Here is a 23,745-nt window from a genome sequence, read left to right as displayed (position 1 = left end):
CATTTAGATCAGCCTCCCAAATAACATTTTCAGCAGACACTCTTGGTGTGTAGCTACACTAAACAACTGAACATCAAGAAGACTTAGAGGAATTACTAGCAAAGTTGTTTAACCTCAGATATGATCTAGCATTTTTTTATTCAAAAGAAAATACACTTTTGAAAACTGTTTTGGAAATTAAGATTGTCAGTGATAATTTGGTAATAATGTCAAAAAAATGTAAATTTCCCATTTTGGGTTCTTCAGAAACAATGAACCTATAAGTATGACTTTTTGTTTTTCCTGAGATAGGGTCTCACTTTGTTACCCAGGCTGGAGCGCAGTGGTGCAAACACAGCTCACCGTAGCCTTGACTTCCTGGGCTCAAGCGATCCACCTCAGTCACCCAAGTAGCAGGTGCGCACCACCATGCCTGGCTAATTTTTGTATCTTTTGTAGAGATATTGTTTCGCCACGTTGCCCAGGCTGGTCTCAAACTCCTGAGCTCAAGTGATCTGCCCACCTCAGCCTCCCAAAGTGTTGGGATTATAGGCTTGAGTCACCATGCCCAACCAAGCATGATTCTTTTTTTGTTTTATTTTCAGTAAAAATTCTTAGAGCATGATTCTTTAAGCTTGATGCTCTACAGTGACCTAAAAAAATTTCTTCTGTGTAAAAGGAACAGCATTAAAACAAAATAAAACAAAAACTAGAAATGGTTTACTGCTGGAAGAAGGAAAAGTCATGAAAAAGCTATCTTATATTCAAACTTCTAGGTCAGAAGCAATTGGATTATGTGGAATAAATGAAAAACTTACATAAAAGAATAAGAAAGTTAAGTATTCCATCAAACTGGATCTATAATGTTTCAATATTATCCTAATCTCTGTCATATATCCTCTGTCAAACTAATACTCAAATTTCCTTGTCCAGCAAACTCCCAGGCAAATGTCAAGCCCTACTTGGATTATTTAAACAAAATTAGGGAGTAGTTGCCAAAATAGTGTCTCACCTTAAAAGTTTCCAACAGGATACTAGCTCCGAGCTTACATGCATGCTGGTTTGGCATTCTAGAAAGACTTGGGCTGGTTTCAATAGTTTTTCCATCAAGAACCTTCTTTGGCCCGTATGAATCCATCAAAATGAAACCAAGTTCAACAAGGCCCTGAGTAACATGGTCCCAACTATGAACGCTACAAGAAAACAAAGCTTAGTTTAAAAAGAAAAACGTAGTAAGATATCTTACCTTTGTACTCAATGCCCTGTTACACATTTCCCAAACTTGATCTGGATAACCAACGTACTCTGCATATAAACCTTTTCTTTACACACATCATCTGACAGAATTCTGCATTCCTAAATGTACCATAATGGGAATAGCAGGCAAGTGGTCTCCAATGACAGACAGAGTACTGGGAAAATCCAGAAGCTAGAGAATATTCAAAAACATACAAAAGAAACTGGAATATTTCAATATGATGACAATTAAAGATTCCCATTCAAGATTTCATGATGAGAAGTTCATTGCTGCCTCTTCTATTACCCTACAGCACTGACAACGTGTATGTAGAGGCTTACAAATTAGCTCCTCCCCATAGACAGAGATTCTGTAAGAGAGAGGTCATGGTATAGTCATATTTTTACCCACATTGCTTAACACAAGGGTGGCATATAAAAGACACTCAGTAGATATTTATAGTATAAATGGATGAATGATCTGGTGTCAACAGCATGAGCTAAAACTACAAATAATCTTTTGTAAAGGAGTAGAATCACTGGTGGTTTTATACCACTTAATGTTATACCCCACAGTGGAAATAATGTGCATATAACCTTTATCCATTATATCTACCTGTTAAATTGCAACAAATTATAATGCAGCACTACAGAATGAAGTAGATAGTTATGGATAAATTATAACATTTTAACAGAGTTAACAATATTCATACTCTGAAGAGCCAAAAATTCAATTACATAAAATGGAGAATGCATTATTTAAAGGTTCATTAACTGACTGGGGCAAGCATGTGTAACTAACCAGCCAGTTATTTTACAGGATCTAATAAGGCTATCCAAATCTCTCCCAGCTGTGGTTTGGTCCCACCTGCTGACAAGTACCCACTCCAGGCTAATTATACATGGAGATACTTTCAAGTCCTATGATGGTTGAGACTTTCAGAAGACAGGCAGCTTTCCAGGAATTTCCTAGTTAGTGAGTACCTGTTTCTTTAGCCCAATTTGAAGAGACTGGGTTGGGAGAATACTGGAGACACAACTTGTAGTATAGCCTCAGGAAAAAGAATAATCAGATACAAAGATTAAAAAGCTTTAAGGCAGCCAAGCGTGGTGGCTCACGCCTGTAATCCCAGCTCTTTGGGAGGCCGAGGTGGGTGGATCACGAGGTCAGGAGATCAAGACCATCCTGGCTAACACGGTGAAACCCCGTCTCTACTAAAAACGCAAAAAATTAGCCGGGCATGGTGGCGGGCGCCTGTAGTCCCAGCTAATCGGGAGGCTGAGGCAGGAGAATAGCGTGAACCCGGGAGGTGGAGCTTGCAGTGGGCCAAGATCGCGCCACTGCACTCCAGCCTGGGCGACTGAGCAAGACTCCGCCTCCAAAAAATAAAAAGCTTTAAGGCCTATCAATGGGTAAAACACTCAAACAATAAACTCTAATTTCAAATTTGCCCTACTGCAAAGCTCATATAAATTCAATCTATTAATAAACAAGAATTCCGGGCCTAGAAGATACCTACCATAAATTATGCTTAAATTATGAAACTTTAAAATATATTTAATGCACAATGAAAGCATGACATAGTAAAGACTGTTAGAACAGCTAATGCATATCCTGAAATTAAAATAAAAATCAGGATAGTTACTGATGTTTTCCATGTGGTTTTAAATGAATTCGTCTAAACTGGCTAATCAATAATTCAATTCCAACCATAAGCTCCAAATTTCAACAAAGTAAATAAAACTCTTAATGTTTTTCACTCACTTTAAAAAAAGGCCATTAGCCAGATGCAGTGGCATGCACCTATTGTCCCGGCTACTTGAGAGGCTGAGGCAGGAGGATCAGTTAAGCCCACAAAATCAAGTCCAGCCTGGGCAACATAGTGAAAAGTTCCTATGTCTCCAGGAAAAAAAAAAAAGAAAGGCCAAGCCAGGCACAGGGGTACATGCCTATAGTCCCAGCTACTGAGGTGGGAGGATCAGTTGAGGCCAGGAGTTCGAGACTTTACCGTGCTATAATAGAACCTGTGAATAGCCATTGCCCTCCAGCCTAGGGAACATAGTGAGACTCTGTTTCCTTTAAAAAAGAAAAGAAAGGGCCCAGACCGGTGGCTCAAGCCTGTAATCCTAGCACTTTGGGAGGCCAAGGCAAGTGGATCACTTGAGCTCAGGAGTTCAAGACCAGCCTGGGCAACATGGCGAAACTCTGTCTCTACAAAACACACAAAAATTACTTGGGCATGGTGGAGCATGCCTGTAATCCCAGGTACTCGAGAGGCTGAGGTGGGAGGATTGCTTGAGCCTGCGAGGTCAAGGGTGCAATAAGCCAAGATTGTGGCACAACACTCCAGCCTGGGCGACAGAATGAGACCGTTTCAAAAAAAAATGGAAAGAAAGCAAAGGAAAACAGAGAATTGTAGTATCAGGAAATAAACAATAGCACCTAATTCAGTTTTGTATGCTTGCTGTCAAGGTGGCCAAGAAACCAGCTCCTGAGATTCAAGGATATTTCCATAGGGAAAAAGTATGCTCTACCAGTTTTAAGAAATTGAACCTTGATGTGTGAAGTCAACAGCTGTAAGTCATCAGTTTCCCCTCATAGCCTGCAAGTATGATACCACATTGCATTTTCTAACATTAAACACCTTATAAACCGTTTGAGATATGGTTCACCAACTTACCTATTCTTTACCACTTCCAAGATCATGGCTGAAACATAAGACCTATGAGGAACTAGATTCTGAAGAAATTTTGAGCCTTGGAGGAGTTGAAGATCCTTAAAACTCTTTACAACCGAAGTCTTTAAAAGATCAAACACCTTGGGTATAGTTAATAAAAATAAATGAAAAAAATAAATAAAAGATCAAGCGCTTAATAGAATAAGAAAATAAAGCAAATATTATAGCTCATGCTATAAATCTTAACCCTATAACCGTTCCTATGAGCTGCCATTCATTATATCCCTATGACAACTATTTTAACTAGATGAAGATGTTACAAAAATTATGACGTTCAGTGGGAACTTTAAGGAGTTGAAGACAAGCCTTCCTTAAGCAAAAAGGGGGGAAAAAAGGCTAAAAGTCAGTATAAATATTACCCACATTCTGGAACACATATAAGAAAAAAAGGGTAAATTTCATCCTTGCAACTAACCTATTCTTGGAAAGCTACAACATAATAAAACTGCTGGTGAATATGCAGCTAAATTGTCCCTTCCTCCAACTTGGGCTGTGTGATATCCTTCCACTCTTATTCCCACCTCACCACCTAGCTTACCATACAATAGGAAATGGAGGAATAAACCAAAAACCTGTAGAAGTCTTCCATCAGTCCCCAGAGGACAGAGGGGACATACATGTCTTATAGCAGCTTTGCTGCTGGCAGGAAGAGGGTAAAATTGTTTAGGAAAGGATACAACAAAAACAGATTTCTGTGCTTTTTTTTTTTACCAACTACAAAAGGAAACAAAATGGCATTAAAAAAAATACCTGGTCCTGAAATCTTTGTATTCTTGTTACAGAGAGAAGAAGAGCAATGCTGAAGGGACTTAAGTTATTTTTGGAATCTCCTTGCTGTCCTGCCTAGAAAAGAGCAACCAAAAGGAAGTCATTACTTACATTTTCTTTTTTTTTTTTTTTTTTTTAACAATAGGGTCTCACTCTGTTGCCTAGGCTGCAGTGCAGTGATGCAATCATAAACCACTGCAGCCTTGATTTCCCAGACTCAAGGGATCCTCCTGGCTTAGCCTCCCAAGTAGCTGGGACTACACCATGCCTGGATAATTTTTTAATTTTTAATTTTTAAATTTTTTGGAGAGATGAAGTCTCACTGTGTTGCCCAGGTGAGTCTCAAACTCCTGGCCTCAAGTGATCCTCCCACCTTGGTCTTCCAAAGTGCTGGGATTACAGGTGTGAACCACCACACCTGGTCCCATTACATATATCTTAAAAGTATAACAGCCTATTTAACAATAAGTCCCTTGGCCGGGTGTCGTGGCTCACACTTGTAATCCCAGCACTTTGGGAAACTGAGGCAGGTGGATCATTTGAGGTCAGGAGTTCAAGACCAGTCTGGCCAACATAGTGAGACCCTGTCTCGTAAAGTACAAAAATTAGCTGGGAGTGGTGGCGCATGCCTATAATCCCAGCTACTCAGGAGGTTGAGGCAGGAGAATCACCTGAATCTGGGAGGCGAAGGTTGCAGTGAGCTGAGATTGCGCCACTGCACCCCCTACCAAAAAAAAAGTCTCTATGACTCAAAGGACATAAAAAAAATTTTAATAGTAATAAAAAATAAAAATAGGTTCTTGAATGGATCAGAAATCCAAATGTAAGAGCAAAAATTATAATACTTTTAGAAGAAAACATATAGAAAAATTTCAAGACCTTGGATTAGGTAAAGATTTCTTAGATATAATACCAAAAGCATAATTTGTACAAGAAAAAATTGATAAACTGGACCTCAACAAAATTTAAAACTTTTGTACTTCAAAAGATACCATTAAGAAAATAAAAAGACAAGTCACAGACTGAGAAAAAATATTTGCTAATTATATACCTGAGAAGGAACTTGTCACCATTCATTACAAAGTTATTGAAAAAATAAAAAAGAACTTGTCAGTAGAATATACAAAGAATTTTAATTAAGAAGACAAACAACACACTCAAAAAATTGGCAAAAGATTTGAATAGACATTTCACCAAAGAAGATTTTAGAACAGTTAATGAGCACATGAAAAGAGGCTCAATTATCATCAGTCATTAAGAAAATGCAAAGTTAAACCTCAATGAGGTACTGTTTCATACCCATTAGAATGGATATAATAAAAAAGACAGACAACAAATGTTGGCCAAGAGACAGAGAAATAGGAACCCTCACACAGTGATAGTGGGAATGTAAAATGATACTGTTTTGGAAAGCAGGCAGTTTCTTAAAAATATAAACATAAATTTCTTATACAAGCCAGCAGTTCTACTCCTGGGTATATGCACAAAACAAATAAAACATATGTCCACACAAAGACTTACATGTGAATGTTAGTGGCAGCATTATTTGTAGTAGCCAAACAGTAGAAAAAATTCAAATATCCACCAGCGGGAGACTGCTAAATAAAACTCACATATATCCACACAATGGAATACCATTCAACAATAGAAAGAAATGAGCCTGATATGGTAGCTCACACCTGTAATCCCAGCTAGTTGGGAGGCTAAGGCAGGAGTATCACTTGAGGCCAGGAGTTCACAGTAAGACCTCCGTCTCTTAAAAAAATTTTTTTTAAATTAGCCAGGCATGGTGGTGTGCGCCTGTGGTCCTAGCTAGTCAGAAGTCTACAGTGGGAGGATCACTTGAGGCCAGGAGTTTGAGGGTGCAGTGAGCCATGATCACTCATATTGCACTCCACCCTAGGTGACAGAGTGAGACCATGTCTCTTAAAACAAACAAAACAGTAAAAAGAAATGAAATACTGACATACACTACAACACAGGTGAACCCTGAAAACATTACACTTCATGAAAGAAGACATACACAAAAGACCACATATCATATAATTTCATTTATACAAAATATCTAGGAAAGGTAAATCTATAGAGACAGAAAGTAGATAGTGGTTACCTGGGGCTGGGAGTGCTAATGCAGATTAAATGGGCATAAAAGATCTTACAGGGTGATAAAAATGTTCTAAAATTGGATTATAGTGACAGTTACAAACTAGGTAAACTTATGAAAAACATCACTGGATTGCATGCTTAGAATAAAATAATTTTATGCTATGTAAATTGTGCCTCAAAAAGTTTAAAAAATATTTTCAAGGCCTAGAAAAGATGATACCAATAAAACAAAAAATATATAAAACAAAACATCAATCAAACAGAAAACAAAAACAAAACAACAGAGTGGATCAAAATACATAAAGCTGGTGAAATGGCCAGTAATACAGTTACTACGAACCTAAATTTAAAAAAGAGTGAACAGATACAGAGAAGATAAATTAAAGCCTACTCACAGATTATGGTCTTTAAATATCCTTTCCTACAAAAGGGACCCAGGGCTTTTTAGAGACATGGTTGGCATCAGGATGGGGCAAAGAAAGTACTATGGTGAGCCTTGGGCATATCATGCCACAGCTCAAAGACTAATGGGGTCACATCAAAAGAACACTCAAGCTGACCTGAAGGATCCAACTGGCTAAATTTGGGTAATTTTATGCTCAAAACAAATAACGACAGTAATGAATAATGAGTACATTGAATTTAAAAAGGTTCATGAGTGCATAATGATATTCAAAACAATAGGGAAAGGAGAGGCTCTTTTTACAGAAGAATGCCAGCTAATAATGTAGAAAGAAAGACGCAATTAAAATTTTCTAATTAAAATCAGAATCCCTTGGGAACAGATTGTGAGGACAAAAAGAAAAAAATTATCAAATATAAAATTCAAATTCCTGGTATAATTACTGATTTAGGCCAAGAATCATCAATAGACAGGAAAACGAAAACCACTGTGTGAAATGTTGTTGGGAAAAGGATTTTCAATACTATCTCGAACTATGACCCGATAGATTCCTTTCTAATTACAAAGGGATACATATATACTTATAAATGAAGAAAATCGATGGTCATTTTCTTAAAAGCAAATGATTTAGCATCACAAATAGTAAGGTAGTTAATACTATGTTCCTCCTGATGTAATGCATAGAACAGTGGTTGGCTAACTACAAAAAGCCTGTTGGCCAAATCCAACCCACTACCTGTTTTTGTGCAATCCATGAGCTAAGACTGGTTTTTATGGTTTTAAATGGTTGAGGGGGAGGGAATCAAAGGAAAGCCAGTGCAGTGGCTCACGCCTGTAGCCTCAGTACTTTGGGAGGACAAGGCAGGCAGATCACTTGAGGCCAGGAGTTGAAGACCAGCCTGACCAACATGGCGAAACCCCACCTCTATTAAAAATACGAAAATTAGCCAGGCGTGGTGGCATGCACTTGTAGTCCTAGCTACTTGAAAGGTTGAGGCATGAGAATCACTTGAACCTGGGAGGTGGAGGTCGCAGTGAGCCAAGATTGGGCCATGGCACTCCAGCTTGGGTGAGAGTGAGACTCTGTCCAAATAAAAAACAAAAAACGAAGAATAATATCCCACAATATAAAAATGGAATAAAATTCAAATTTCAGTGTCCATAAATAATGGGAAAACAGCCACACTCAGTACATTTTGTCTGTGGCTGCCTTCTTGCTGCAATGGTAAAGCTGAGTAGTTGTGACAGAACATGCATGGCCTGCAAAGTGTAAAATATTAGTATCTGGCCCTTGCAAGAAAATGTACACAACATCACTTACGAAGTATTCAAGTCAAAAATGTTTAACTTGAACCCAATCATGAGGAAACAATCAGATAAATCCAAAAATGTGGGACATTACACAAGTGGGCTGATGCTTCAAAAAAATCAGTGTAAAACTAGAAAGACCAACCAAATGCAATTCATGAAGCCTGATGAGAGCCTGGAGCAGAGGAAAAAAAAAAAAAACACAGCTGTAAAAGACATTTTAGAGACAACTGTGAAAATGTGAATAGGGAATATAAATTAAATAATATTATGGAATTATTGTTAATTTTCTTAGACGTGATGATGGTATTGTGCTAATATGTCCCTGTTCTTAGCAAGCTGAAATATTCAGGCATTGAGGTGTTAGGGTTTGGGTTTCTGCATCTTACTTTTAAATGTTCAGAAAAAGAATACGTATGAGAGAAAAAGTGAGGTAAATGTGGCAAAGCGTCTAATAATTGCTGAATCTAGGTGAAGGGAACATAGATGTTCTTCATGCTATGTAGTGTTTTAACTTTTCTGAGTTAGAATTTTCAAACTAAAAAGTTGGAGGAACAAATATATCTATACACTACTTTTCTTTAATATAGTTCAAAACACCTGAGTTTTATTTTACTACTTTACAAATACTTCATGATGAATGACTTAGCATCACACAACTCCATGATCTACTACTAGATGCAACATCCTAATTCATAAATGAGAAAGCAGAGGCCATAGGTGAAGGTCACATAAGATAGTGACACATAATCTACTTAGATTTTGAGTTTCCTGCTGAATAGTTCTCACCTTTTTTTCTACTTTTTTGCATTAGAACATTTGAGGCTTTTTTAATAGACCTTTCTGGCTTGCTTAAGGATGTGGTATACTGCTAAGTGAGGACTTTAAAAAAAAGGGAGTGTGGTAATGTGTATTTTCCACTTTCAAAGTTAAAAAAAAAAAAAAAAAAAAGACATCTTCCACACCCATAGTCATTTTACAGTATTTGTTTCCTGTCATTAACTTGCATAAAAGTAGCTTAAGTTCAAACACTTTCATTCAAAAGAGACGAAGATCACCTTACAAGTTTGGTGCTACCTTTAAGTGTCTCAGGAGTTCTCTGCCTAGTTCATAGTCCAATTTGATGGCAAACACAATGTGAAGAATAATGGTGCCTTCCACATGACGAAGTTCACCTGATGGCACAGTAACAACATCCAACAGCCTAAAAGATTCAACAGAAAGGTATGAGCTATAAGGTGCGGTGCCTCATGCCTGTAATCCCAGCACTTTGGGAGGCTGAGGCAGGCAGCTCACTTGATCCCAGGAGTTCAAGACTAGCCTCTACTAAAAGTTTAAAAAAATCAGCCCCATGTGGTGGCACGCCTGTAGTCCCAGCTACTTGGGAGGCTGAGATAGGAGGATTGTTTCAGCCCGGAAGGTGGAGGTTGCAGTGAGCCAAGATTGCGCCACTGCACTCCAGCCAAGGCAACGACAAAAAAAAGGTATGAGCTATGGTTTTTGAGTGAGAGACAAGGGCAGGTGCTACCATGAACAAGTAGACCAACTCAATCTAAACTCATACAATCACTGAAGGCAGGTGTTTACTAGAAATTCTACTGCCCAGTTCTCTACTCCTGTCTGTCTGTTCTGTCTATCTACCTACCTACCCATCCATCCATCCATCCATCCATCCATCCATCCATCTGAGACAGGGTCTTGCTATGTCACTCAGGCTGGTGTGCAATGGCATGATCATAGCTCACTGTAGCCTCAACCTCCCAGGCTCAAACGATCTTCCCACCTCAGCCTCCTGAGTAGCTGGGACTACAGGCATGGGCCGCCATGCCCAACTAATATTTCTATTTTTTGGTAGAGATGGAGTTTCACTATATTGCCCAGCTGGTCTCAAACTCCTGGGCTCAAGTGATTCTCATGCCTCAGCCTCACAAAATGTTGGGATCACAGGCATGATTTACTGTGCCCAGACTCCACTTCTTTTTACAAGATTTCATAAAATAAATGTCTATAGTCATAATTTCTTCTTTTTTATCTCACAATCTCTACCCAGTACAATCCAATTCAATCAGGTTTCTATTCTCTTTCTACCCTCACCCCCGCAATAACATTAGATTACTTTTTCAAGGGTCACAAATGACCTCCAAGTTGCCAAAAACAATAAAGTCCCATCTTAATTAACATCTCAGATCTGACACAATTAACCACTTCTTTCTTAAAAAATTTTCTTCTCTTAGCTTCCAGGGCATCATCACTGGCCTCTCCTCAAACAAATATTTTTATTTTTTTAGACAAGGATTCATTCCCATTGCCCAGGCTGGAATGCAAAGGTGCAATCTCAGCTCACTGCAACCTCCGTATCCTAAGCTCAAGTGATTCTCCTGCTTCAACCTCCCGAGTAGTTGGTACTACAGGCATGCGCCACTGCACCTGGCTATTTTTGTACTTTTTGTAGAGATGGGGTTTTACCATGTCATCCCGGCTGGTCTTGAACGCCTGAGCTCAAGCAATCTGCCTGCCTCAGCCTCCCAACGTGCTTGACCTTGAAATGGTGGAATGCCTCTGAACTCAGTCTTACGTTTCTTTTTATTCATTCTTTCCCTTGATAATCCCATCCAGTCTCTTGGCTTTAGTCCCTTCCAGTCTTATCCCAAGTTCCACCCTCTCCCTACTACTCCAGAGTACCTGGTTAATATCTCCTTATGGGACCCTAATATACTAGTGTGGTCAAAAGTGAGCTAATTAAAAAAAAAAAAAAAAATGAGCTAATTATTTTCTCCAAAATCTAATTCTTTGTCAGCTTATTCTAATTTAGTATCTAAGACCACCTTCTCTGCTGGGTGTGGCAGCTTGCTCCTGTAATTCCAGCACTTTGGGAGGCTGAGGCAGGAGATTGCCTGAGGCTAGGAGTTCAAGACCAGTCTGGGCAACATAGTGAAACCCTGTCTCTAGAAAAAATTTTTAAAATTAGCCAGGTTTGGGCCGGGTGCAGTGGCTCATGCCTGTAATCCCAGCAGTTTGGGAGGCCAAGGCAGGCGGATCACTTGATGTCAGGAGTTCGAGACCAGCCTGGCCAATATAGTGAAAGCCCATCTACTAAAAATACACAAAGTAGCCAGGCATGGTGGTACACACCTGTAATCCCAGCTAGTAGGGAGGCTGAGGCAGGAGGATCGCTTGAACCGGGAGGCAGAGTCTGCAGTGACCTGAGATCGTGCCACTGCCCTCCAGCCTGGGAAACACAGTGAGACTTCATCTCAAAAAAAAAAAAAAAAAATTAGCCATAGTGGTGGGTGCCTGAAATCCCAGACACTTGGGAGGGTGAGGCAGGAGAAGCACTTAAACTTGGAAAGCAGAGGTTGCAGGGAGTCGAGATCACACCACTGTACTCTAGCCTGGGTGACAGAGACTCCATCTCGAAAAAAAAAGAAAAAAAAAGAAAAAAATTAACCAGGCTTGGTGTCACGTGCCTATACCCCCAGCTACTTGGGAAGCTGAGGCTGGAGGGTCACTTGAGCCCAGGAATTAGAGACTACAGTGAGCTATAATGGTGCTACTGCACTCCAACCTGGACAATAGAACAAGACACTCTTAAAACAAAAAGAAAAAAGAAAAAAAGGAAAAATAAACCACCTCTAATTCATTGCTCAAGCCAAACTAACTAAATTCTCTATCTCTCCATTTCCATATCCATAAAACAGAGGTAAAATAGGGTTGTGAGGTTTAAAGTGCTTGGAATAGCACCTGGCACAGAATGAATACTCTACAAATGTTTGCTTAAAAAACAAAAATCTGGCCGGGCACGGTGGCTCACGCCTGTAATCCCAGCACTTTGGGAGGCCGAGGTGGGTGGATCACCCGAGGTCAGGAGTTCAAGACCAGCCTGGCCAATTTGGTGAAACCCCATCTCTACTAAAAATACAAAAAATTAGCTGGGCGTGGTGGCAAGTGCCTGCAATCTCAGCTACTCAGGAGGTTGAGGGAGCGAATCATTTGAACCCAAGAGGTGGAGGTTGCAGTGAGCCGAGATCGTGACACTGCACTCCAGTCTGGGCAACAGAGCGACACTCCACATCAAAAAAAAAGAAAGAAAGAAAGAAAGAAAGAAGGAAAGAAAAATCAAAAATCCTTGGCCAGGCACAAAGGCTCATGTCTGTAATCCCAGCACTCTGAGAGACTGAGGAGGGTGAATCACTTGAGGCCAGGAGTTTGAGACCACCCTGGCCAACATGGCAAACCCTGTCTCTACTAAAAATACAAAACTTAGCTGGGCATAGGGGTGCGCACCTGTAGTACCAGATACTTAGGAGGCTGAGGCAGGAGAATCGCTTAAACCTGGGAGGTGGAGGATGCAATGAATTGAGATCATGCCACTGCACTCCAGCATGGGTGACACAGCGATACTCTGTCTCAAAAACAAATAAACAAAAACACCCAAAATCCTCTTTCTCAGACATGTCACAGTGTTCTGCCTTTGTACTATTCTCCTACCTGAGAATGTTCTCTGATCTATATATTATGGATCTTATCATTCAGGCTTCAGTTAAAATAGTACATCTGAGAGAGGTTTTCCCTGACCCAATCTAAAGTAGCTATACTGTCAGTGTTAGATCATCCATTTGAATTATCTGCATAGCACTTTTCACTCTAATATTTTTCTTGTTATTTATTTTCTGTCCTCTTCTCACTAAAATTGAAGCTCTGCAAGAGCAGGGACGTTGTCTGACTGGTTCAACACGGTAGCCCCAAGACTAAACAGTTCCTGGCAGAGAGTTGACACTTAATAAATAGGTTTTAAATTTGCAGCTTATAGGACAATTATTGCTATTTTCCTGGAAAGGCGAAAATGAAAGCGCTGAAGAGATCATGTTATTCTCTTTATTACTGAGCAGCCAGGAGAAGATTAGAAAAGTTTTGTGCTGAGGTGAAGTTAGGCGGTAAAAGAGAAGAAAATGAAGTAGCTAAAATACACAATGAGAAGATGAATTTGTAAAAATGATCTTTATTTCTACACTATATTACTCACTCATCACCACTCTGTTCCTCATTGTGCTGCTTATCTAGTGCACTGAAGAAGGCTATGATTCCTTCCAAAACACTCTTTCTGCTTCCCTGAAAACAATACAAAATTTGTAAGGTCTCCCAATTAACAGCAAAATAACCAAGTTGAATTCAAAGTACCTTTCAGCTTAAAGAATTCTTCAGTACAAATTTAAGTAAATAATCTATGACTTAGACTCAAACTAAGAATGTATAGAACACTTTCATGTTGAAACAAGATTTGAAATACCTCTTACTATAAGAATTTATGGGGCCTATAGTCTACCGTTTCTGAGATCTTTATCCCTTTTACCACCACAAAGAAAATGTAGCAATAGAAGAGATAATGCATGTTTTCCTTGGATGAGAAGCATGATCTTTTTACCAGACCAAACCAAACCACTAAACATGAAATGAAAGCATCTATGTTTGGCTATGTTTGTTCTGCTATGTAAACCAAGGGTATGAATAAGTTGAATAGTCATAACTGGTCATACCACAAGAACTAAGGAGAAACAATTTTCCATTTGTACCTTGGAGGAGAGAACCAGAAGCTGATAGACCAAAGGTGGTATTTCTTGAAGATTCATCTTGGAGAACATGCTCAATGCTTTTTCCACCACAAATTCCACCTCTTCTGCAGTCAGAGGGACATCCCTGTGGATCAAAGATTCTAAAGGCTACAGACAGAGTCCAACTGCCTTGTTTTCAGAAATTCAATTCAGGGCTTTACAGTGGTTAAAATTCCATTAAACATACTTTAAGAAATAAAACTTGGGAGCAGAGAATTAAAGAGATAATAGATTATTACAACTGTCCCTTTTGATTTTCCTCTAATGAAGAACCTTTAAGGGAACCAATAACCTTACCTAAGCAAAGTCATCTTAGAAAAAAAATCATGGCCGAGCACGGTGGCTCAAGCCTGTAATCCCAGCACTTTGGGAGGCCGAGACGGGCGGATCACGAGGTCAGCAGATCGAGACCATCCTGGCTAACACGGTGAAACCCCATCTCTACTAAAAAATACAAAAAAAAAAAAACTAGCCGGGCAAGGTGGCGGGCGCCTGTAGTCCCAGCCACTCGGGAGGCTGAGGCAGGAGAATGGCGTGAACCCGGGAGGCGGAGCTTGCAGTGAGCTGAGATCCGGCCACTGCACTCCAGCCTGGGCGACAGAGCGAGACTCCGTCTCAAAAAAAAAAAAAGAAAAAAAATCATAAAGTTACATTTTAAATAAGTAAATAAAGCCAAAAAGGAGGCAGGAATGGGGAGGAAATTTGTAACAGAAAACATAACTACTAATATTCTTACAGTCAGGAGAGAGTGATGTTTACATTTGCTATGGTTTAATTTCTAGCAAGTAAGTTCACAAAGCAGGATATACAAAGAAAAGGGAAAGATGATGCTTACTTGAACATGGAGGTGAGCTGGATTACATATTGCTGATCCCACCTGGTAGAAGAAAATGACAAAGAAAGTTTATTTCATTCCAACTTATTTAGATATAACTTTGTAAAATTAATGAGGACAAAAAAAAGGGCCAATTTAAGTTTGATTTTGCAATACTGAGAAACAAGATCAAATAAATACCATTTAAAACAATAAAATAGCGGTTGTTAACCTATCTGACTTGCAAAATCAAAATTCTGATGATACCCAATGTTGGTGAGATTGTGGAAAACAAACACTCTTCACATGCTGTTTTAGGGAATGCATGACAAGTTGGCGGTATTTATCAACTTTAAAAATGCACATAATCACAGATCTACCCGATTTACTATTTGAAATATATGCCATGTACATGCTTACAAAAGGTCATCTAGATATGTAACGATATTCAGGCCAGGTGCAATGGCTCATGCCTATTATCCCCACACTTTGGGAGGCCAAGGATCACTTGAGGCCAGGAGTTCAAGACCAGCCTAGGCAATAAAGCAAGATTCCCATCTCTATTTAAAATTTAAAAAGATGTTCATTGAAACACTCTTTGTAATAGCACAAAAACTGGAAACAACCAAATAATCCGACAATTGTAGATTAGCCAAATAATAGATTACTGCAAACCATTAAAAAGAATGATGTAGAGTTGCATATGCTGACAACGACAGCTGTATTAAATAAAAAATGAAAGGTATATTACAACATGTATTGAATAAACTCTTGTGTAATTAAAAACAAATAAATTGAAACATACGTGCTTAAAATTATTTATGTAAGGGATCTTATGTAAGGAACCATAAAAACAATTATCTGGTTCAGATAATCTTGGGTATTCCCTTCTTGTTCTTTTTAACAAACCTACATGCAATCACAGTATTATATAACATAGTAATCTCTTTATTTTTTTAATTATATGGTAAGAATTTTTCATCTTTGATGTACACATTTCACTTTTAATAGGTATAAATGTCATAGAGTGGCTCTACCTTAACTTACGTAGTTTACATGTCTCTATTACTGTATGCTTATACTGGTCACAAATTTCTTGTTGAACATGTTCATATGTGAGGATTTTCTTGTATGTTGGAGTCATTCTTTAATGTAGATTCCCAGAAATACAATTACTGGTTAAAGGATACATTATTTGTATATTCTACTCCCTCAAAAAAAAAAAAAAAAGAAAGAAAGAAAAGATGCAGCAGCAGGGTGACTTCCCCAGCCTTCACGACCTTGAGACTCCAATAATGCTTAGATTGGAGCATTAAACACACTAAATTAACATTTAATTATGTGTATCTTAACACAATAAATTGCTGTACTAAGATACACAGTCAAGCAAATAAAACTATATGAACAGTCTTAGAGGACAGAATATAGTAAATCATCTCTTTCTCACTAATTCATTGCAGACTAAACAGTTTTATAGTGTTATATTAAAAACTACAAAAAAGAAGGACTTAAAACCTTCACAGACATAAATTCCTGAAATGAAATTTTTTTTTTTTTTTTTTTTTTTTTGGCCACTTGTATTCCTAAGGAAGTTCTACATATTAATAAGACTTACCTGCCAGAACACAGGGTGTTAATCAACTGCTTCTTACATTCTTCCCCATTCAGTACACCTAGAAATGCAAAAGATACTAAGCAATAAATTAGTATCTAATTGCAAAAGATACTAAGCAATAATAAATTAGTATTGATTATGTGAATAGAGAAAAAGCCAATAAAATTGGAAGAAAATTACCTTTTCCATAAGCCAGATTTTCCTTTTTGGTAGCCAGGGCAGTGAGAATGATAGGTAGTAACTCCAAAGATTTTCCATTCACTAGGCTGCCTCCTCTGACAGCACTAATAAACTCATTGGCTAATTCAACCAATAATGGTCCTGGAAAATGGTGAGCCTAAAAGTTCACAGGATAAAGGAAATCTCAAGCAGAAATCCCATGTTTGACATATCTAAGAAATAAAGTCTTTTGCTGAAATAAATTAATTGTCTGAGATCCAGAACTGGTCCCATAAGGGATTTATGGAATCATTCTGCTCTGTCTGGTACATAGTTATAATTGTGCAGGGCTTCAAAAGTTAGAATCCTCTGTCGGTTCCCTAATGCTTTCAGATATGCCAACTCTTCAAAGAGATATATGTCCATGGTACCAGAAATGTAATATGAACACCTAAGTGGATTATAACCCATTCATCTGCCTTTTTTTGAGATGGGGTCTCACTCTGCTGCCCAGGCTGGACTGCAGTAGCACAATCTCGGTTCACTGCAACCTCCACCTCCCTGGCTCAGGCAATCTTCTTGCCTCAGCCTCCCAAGTAGCTGTGACCACTGACACGCACCACCAGCCTGGTTAATTTTTTTTTCTTTTGTATTTTTGGTAGAGATGGGGTTTCACCATGTTGCTCAGGCTGGTCTCAAACTCCTGAGCTCAAGCGATCCTCCCAAAGGGCTGGGATTACAGGTGTGAGTCACCATGCCCAGCCTGCCTGCTTCTTTGTTTTTTAACAACAGGTCTTATTCATAAATAAGAACTATGCTAGGTTAGGCACTTAAGTTTTCCTTCCCTCAACAAACTACAAACCCCCCAAAATCTACCCTCAAATAGAAGTTTTTGTTTGCCATCTTACCTCCAGCATCAGTAATCCTATGATCTCAGACGCTATTTCTTTCTGCAAATCCCCTGATTCCACCAACTGGATACAATAAGTGTATATCTTACGTCTCCTAAGTGTTCCAGCTTCCTCACGGCAGGGGGAACCTTATTGTTTTAAACAGGGGGTACAGAAACAAAGGAAGAAATCTTACAAGATTGATAAATAAACAGGAAAAACGAACAGGTTTCTAGTTAAATACAAAAAATAGAATTATCAAACAACTGATTACTATAGTGCTTAGAAAAGCAATGATTAAGGGCTTTGAAAAAGTGCTTAATTTAGCCAAAGTAAAGGGACTAAAATGTCATCTTTTCTTCATCCACCTATTTTATTAATTTATTTGAATAATTATGTAGTACAGGATGAAGTAACCTTCTAATAGGTCTTACAGCTTTTGAGAAGTCCAGTAACCCAAATTTAATAAGTTAATAAATCTATTTTCTTCAAACTTCTGCAATAGTTCTTTAAAATCACAACAGTTAGCAAGCTTTTTTAATGTGCTCTATACAAATACTTGTGAACTTTTAATATGTTGAGTGCTTTCATTTTGATAACTGGATCTCCATTTGATATTTTCATTTGTATAACTCATTTGCAGTCTGAAAATTTTTTAGTGCCAGTCCCTGAACATGTCTTTAAAAGTTAATTTTCTTTGCATTTTAAAATATCTGGATCATGAAGAAAAAGTGATGAAAATAAATTAAAACTGAAAAAAAAAGATAATAACAAGTGTTGATGAGGATGTGAAAAAATGGGCATCCTAATCCAGCCACAGTGGAAAACAGTTTGGCGGTTTCTCAAACACTTAAACATAAGAGTTTCCATATGATCTGGCAATTCCACTCCTAGATATATATCCAAGAGGAAGGAAAACATACGTCCACACAAAAATTTATACATAAATGTTCATAGTAGTATTATTTATAATAGCCAGAAAATAGACACAACTTAAGTCTTCACCAACTCATGAATGGAAAAACGTTGTATACCCACATAATGGAATATTATTCAGCAGTAAAAATAAAGTACGGATACATATTACAATATAGAAGAACCTTTATAACATTATAAATGAAAGAAGTCAGTCACAAAGGACCATACGTAGAATGATTCCACTAACTGAAATGTCCAGAATACACAAATCTGTAGAGTCAAAAAGCAGATTCGTGGTTTCTTAGGACTGGAATGGACTAGGGGTTTGGAGAGGTGACATCTAAGAGATGCAAACCTTCTTTTAGGGGTAATGAAATTGTTTTAAAATCAATTGTGGTAATGGATACACAACTGTGAATATAATAAAAGCCATAGAATTGCTCTTCCATTTAGTTGTGCACATAGGCAGCTGTTATTGATCTTTCATTATTTCCCTTTCTCTGATATTTCTATAAAACATTTAGTAAGTTTCCATACAGGTTGACTCAACCAATCTTGAAAGTTCTTTCAGCGGAGCATGGTGGCTCACGCCTGTAATCCCAGCACTTTGGGAGGCTGAGGTGGGCGGATCACGAGGTCAGGAGATCGAGACCATCCTGGCTAACATGGTGAAACCCCGTCTCTACTAAAATACAAAAAAAATTAGCCGGGCATGGTGGCAGGCGCCTGTAGTCCCAGCTACTCGGGAGGCTGAGGCAGGAGAATGGCGAGAACCTGAGAGGCGGAGCTTGCAGTGAGCCGAGATCATGCCACTGCACTCCAGCCTGGGACAGAGTGAGACTCCCTCTCAAAAAAATAAAAAAAGAAACAGTGGCACGCCCAAGATGACGGAATAGCAACAGCTCCAGCCTCCAGCTCCCAGCGTGAGTGACACAGAAGATGGGTGATTTCTGCATTTTCAACTGAGGTACCGGGTTCATCTCACTGGGGAGTGCCGGACAATCGGTGCTGGTCAGCTGGTGCAGCCCGACCAGCGAGAGCTGAAGCAGGGCGAGGCATCGCCTCACCTGGGAAGCGCAAGGGGGAAGGGAATCCCTTTTCCTAGCCAAGGGAAACTGAGACACACAACACCTGGAAAATCAGGTAACTCCCACCCTAATACTGCGCTTTACCAAGGGTCTTAGCAAACAGCACACCAGGAGATTATATCCCACACCTGGTCAGGAGGGTCCCACGCCTAGGGAGCCTCCCTCATTGCTAGCACAGCAGTCTGAGATCTAACTGCAAAGCAGCAGCCAGGCTGAGGGAGGGGCGCCCGCCATTGCTGAGGCTTAAGTGGGTAAATGAAGCCACCGAATTGGGTGGAGCCCACCACAGCTCAAGGAGGCCGGCCTGCCTCTGTAGACTCCTCCTCTGGGGACAGGGCATAGCTAAACAAAAAGCAGCAGAAACCTCGGCAGAGGTAAATACCCGTCTGATAGCTTTGAAGAGAGCAGTGGATCTCCCAGCATGGAGGTTGAGATCTGAGAACGGACAGACTGCCTGCTCAATTGGGTCCCTGACCCCAGAGTAGCCTAATTGGGAGACATCCCACATTAGGTGCAGACCAACACTTCACACCTCACACGGCTGGGTACACCCCTGAGACGAAGCTTCCAAAGCAAGAATCAGACAGCAACAATCACTGTGCAGCAATATTCTATCTTCTGCAGCCTCTGCTGCTGATACCCAGGCAAACAGGGTCTGGAGTGGACCTAAAGCAAACTCCAACAGACCTACAGCTGAGGGTCCTGACTGTTAGAACGAAAACTAACAAACAGAAAGGACACCCACACCAAAACCCCATCAGTACATCACCAGCATCAAAGACCAAAGGCAGATAAAACCACAAAGATAGGGAAAAAGCAATGCAGAAAAGCTGGAAATTCAAAAAATCAGAGCACATCTCCCCCTCCAAAGGAACGTAGCTCATTGCCAGCAATGGAACAAAGCTAGATGGATAATGACTTTGATGAGTTGAGAGAAGGCTTCAGTCGATCAAACTTCTCAAAGCTAAAGGAAGAGCTACGTAACCAGCACAAAGAAACTAAAAACCTTGAAAAAAGAATGGATGAATGGATAACTAGAATAATCAATGCAAAGAAGACCTTAAAAGAACTGATAGAGATGAAAACCATAACACAAGAAATACGTGACAAATGCACAAGCTTCAGTAACCGACTTGATCAACTGGAATAAAGAGTATCAGCGATTGAAGATCAAATGAATAAAATGAAGCGAGAAGAGAAGTGTGGAGAAAAATGAGTAAAAAGAAATGAACAAAGCCTCCAAGAAGTATCAGATTATGTGAAAAGACCAAATCTACGTCTGATTGGTGTGCCTGAAAATGACAGGAAAAATGGAACCAAGTTGGAAAACACTCCACAGGATATCATCCAGGAGAACTTCCCCAACCTAGTGAGGCAGGCCAACATCCAAATTCAGGAAATACAGAGAATGCCACAAAGATACTCCTCGAGAAGAGCAACTCCAAGACACATACTTGTCAGATTCACCAAAGTTGAAATGAAGGAAAAAATGTTAAGGGCAGCCGGAGAGAAAGGTCGGGTTACCCACAAAGGGAAGCTCACCAGACTAACAGCAGATCTCTCAGCAGAATTTTCAACCCAGAATTTCATATCCAGCCAAACTAAGTTTCATAAGTGAAGGAGAAATAAAATCCTTTACAGACAAGCAAATGCTGAGAGATGTTGTCACCACCAGGCCTGCCCTACAAGAGATCCTGAAGGAAGCACTAAACATGGAAAGGAACAACAGGTACCAGCCATTGCAAAAACATGTCAAAATGTAAAGTCCATCAATGCTAGGAAGAAAGTGTATCAACTAATGAGCAAAATAACCAGCTAATATCATAATGACAGGATCAAGTTCACACATAATAATATTAACCTTAAATGTAAATGGACTAGGCCGGGCACAGTGGCTCAAGTCTGTAATCCCAGCACTTTGGGAGGCCGAGACAGGTGGATCACGAGGTCAGGAGATCGAGACCATCCTGGCTAACACGGTGAAACCCCGTCTCTACTAAAAAATACAGAAACTAGCTGGGCGAGGTGGCAGGCGCCTGTAGTCCCAGCTACTCGGGAGGCTGAGGCAGGAGAATGGCGTAAACCCAGGAGGCGGAGCTTGCAGTGAGCTGAGATCCGGCTACTGCACTCCAGCCTGGGCGATTCCAGAGCGAGACTCCGTCTCAGGAAAAATAAAAAAAAAAAAATATGTAAATGGACTAAATGGTCCAATTAAAAGACACAGACTGGCAAATTGGATAAAGAGTCAAGACTCATCAGTTTGCTGTATTCAGGAGACCCATCTCACAGGCAGAGACTCAAAATAAAGGGATGGAGGCTCAAAATAAAGGGATGGAGGAAGATCTACCAAAAGGAAAACAAAAAAAAGCAGGGGTTGCAATCCTAGTCTCTGATAAAACAGACTTTAAACCATCAAAGATCAAAAGAGACAAAGAAGGTCATTACATTATGGTAAAGGGACCAATTCATCAGGAAGAGCTAACTATCCTAAATATATATGCACCCAATACAGGAGCACCCAGATTCATAAAACAAGTCCTTAGAGACTTACAAAGAGACTTAGACTCCCATACAATAATAATGGGAGACTTTAACACCCCACTGTCAATATTAGACAGATCAACGAGACAGAAAGTTAACAAGGATATCCAGGAATTGAACTCAACTCTGCACCAAGCGGACCTAATAGACATCTACAGAACTCTCCACCCCAAATCAACAGAATATACATTCTTCTCAGCACCACATCGCACTTACTCCAAAATTGACCACATAGTTGGAAGTAAAGCACTCCTCAGTAAATGTAAAAGAACAGAAATTATAACAAACTGTCTCTCAGACCACAGTGCAATCAAACTAGAACTCAGGACTAAGAAACTCAATCAAAACCACTCAACTACATGGAAACTGAACAACCTGCTCCTGAATGACTACTGGGTACATAACAAAAGGAAGACAGAAATAAAGATGTTCTTTGAAACCAATGAGAACAAAGATACAACATACCAGAATCTCTGGGACACATTTAAAGCAGTGTATAGAAGGAAATTTATAGCACTAAATGCCCACAAGAGAAAGCAGGAAAGATCTAAAATTGATACCCTAACATCACAATTAAAAGAACTAGAGAAGCAAGAGCAAACACATTCAAAAGCTGGCAGAAGGCAAGAAATAACTAAGATCAGAGCAGAACTGAAGGAGATAGAGACACAAAAAACCCTCCAAAATATCAATGAATCCAGGAGCTGGTTTTTTGAAAAGATCAACAAAATTGACAGACCGCTAGCAAGACTAATAAAGAAGAAAAGAGAGAAGAATCAAATAGACGCAATAAAAAATGATAAAGGGGATATCACCACTGACCCCACAGAAATACAAACTACCATCAGAGAATACTATTAACACCTCTATGCAAATAAACTAGAAAACCTAGAAGAAATGGATAATTTCCTGGACACTTACACTCTCCCAAGACTAAACCAGGAAGAAGTTGAATCCCTGAAAAGACCAATAGCAGGCTCTGAAATTGAGGCAATAATTAATAGCCTACTAACCAAAAAAAGTCCAGGACCAGATGGATTCACAGCCGAATTCTACCAGAGGTACAAGGAGGAGTTGGTACCATTCCTTCTGAAACTACTCCAATCAACAGAAAGAGAGGGAATCCTCCCTAACTCGTTTGACGAGGCCAACATCATCCTGATACCAAAGCCTGACAGAGATAAAACAAAAAGAGAGAATTTTAGACCAATATCCCTGATAAACATCGACGCAAAAATCCTCAATAAAATACTGGCAAACCGAATCCAGCAGCACATCAAAAAGCTTATCCACCATGATCAAGTAGGCTTCATTCCTGGGATGCAAGACTGGTTCAACATGTGCAAGCCAATAAACGTAATCCAGCATATAAACGGAACCAAAGACAAAAACCACATGATTATCTCAATAGATGCAGCAAAGGCCTTCGACAGAATTCAACAGCCCTTCATGCTAAAAACTCTCAATAAATTCGGTATTGATGGAACGTATCTCAAAATAATAAGAGCTATTTATGACAAACCCACAGCCAATATCATACTGAATGGGCAAAAACTGGAAGCATTCCCTTTGA

At 39.4% G+C, this 23,745-nt stretch overlaps 1 protein-coding gene across 5 annotated transcripts in view; it reads right to left on the bottom strand.

Moving 5' to 3' along the window:
* The window catches only part of FANCI (FA complementation group I), an 82,982-nt gene that overhangs the window by 40,686 nt on the left and 18,551 nt on the right, over window positions 1–23,745 (bottom strand). For all 5 annotated transcript variants that reach the window (XR_002725360.1, XM_023187097.1, XM_023187098.1 and 2 more), the window contains exons 4-13: window positions 17,644–17,774; window positions 16,757–16,913; window positions 16,577–16,634; window positions 14,983–15,024; window positions 14,109–14,232; window positions 13,562–13,647; window positions 9,616–9,742; window positions 4,704–4,796; window positions 3,897–4,033; window positions 992–1,172 (exon numbers count right to left, since the gene is read on the bottom strand). Coding sequence is in view for 4 of the 5 variants with exons in the window: in XM_023187097.1 (XP_023042865.1) it covers window positions 992–1,172; window positions 3,897–4,033; window positions 4,704–4,796; window positions 9,616–9,742; window positions 13,562–13,647; window positions 14,109–14,232; window positions 14,983–15,024; window positions 16,577–16,634; window positions 16,757–16,913; window positions 17,644–17,774 (1,136 nt within the window). In the remaining variant the exon portion in view is untranslated. The remainder of the gene's footprint in view (window positions 1–991; window positions 1,173–3,896; window positions 4,034–4,703; window positions 4,797–9,615; window positions 9,743–13,561; window positions 13,648–14,108; window positions 14,233–14,982; window positions 15,025–16,576; window positions 16,635–16,756; window positions 16,914–17,643; window positions 17,775–23,745) is intronic.

Source organism: Piliocolobus tephrosceles, chromosome 6 (genome assembly GCF_002776525.5).
Source record: "Piliocolobus tephrosceles isolate RC106 chromosome 6, ASM277652v3, whole genome shotgun sequence".
Classification (NCBI taxonomy): domain Eukaryota; kingdom Metazoa; phylum Chordata; class Mammalia; order Primates; family Cercopithecidae; genus Piliocolobus; species Piliocolobus tephrosceles.
The sequence above is the reverse complement of the archived record's forward strand: the minus strand, read 5'-3'. Positions and strand labels throughout refer to the sequence as shown.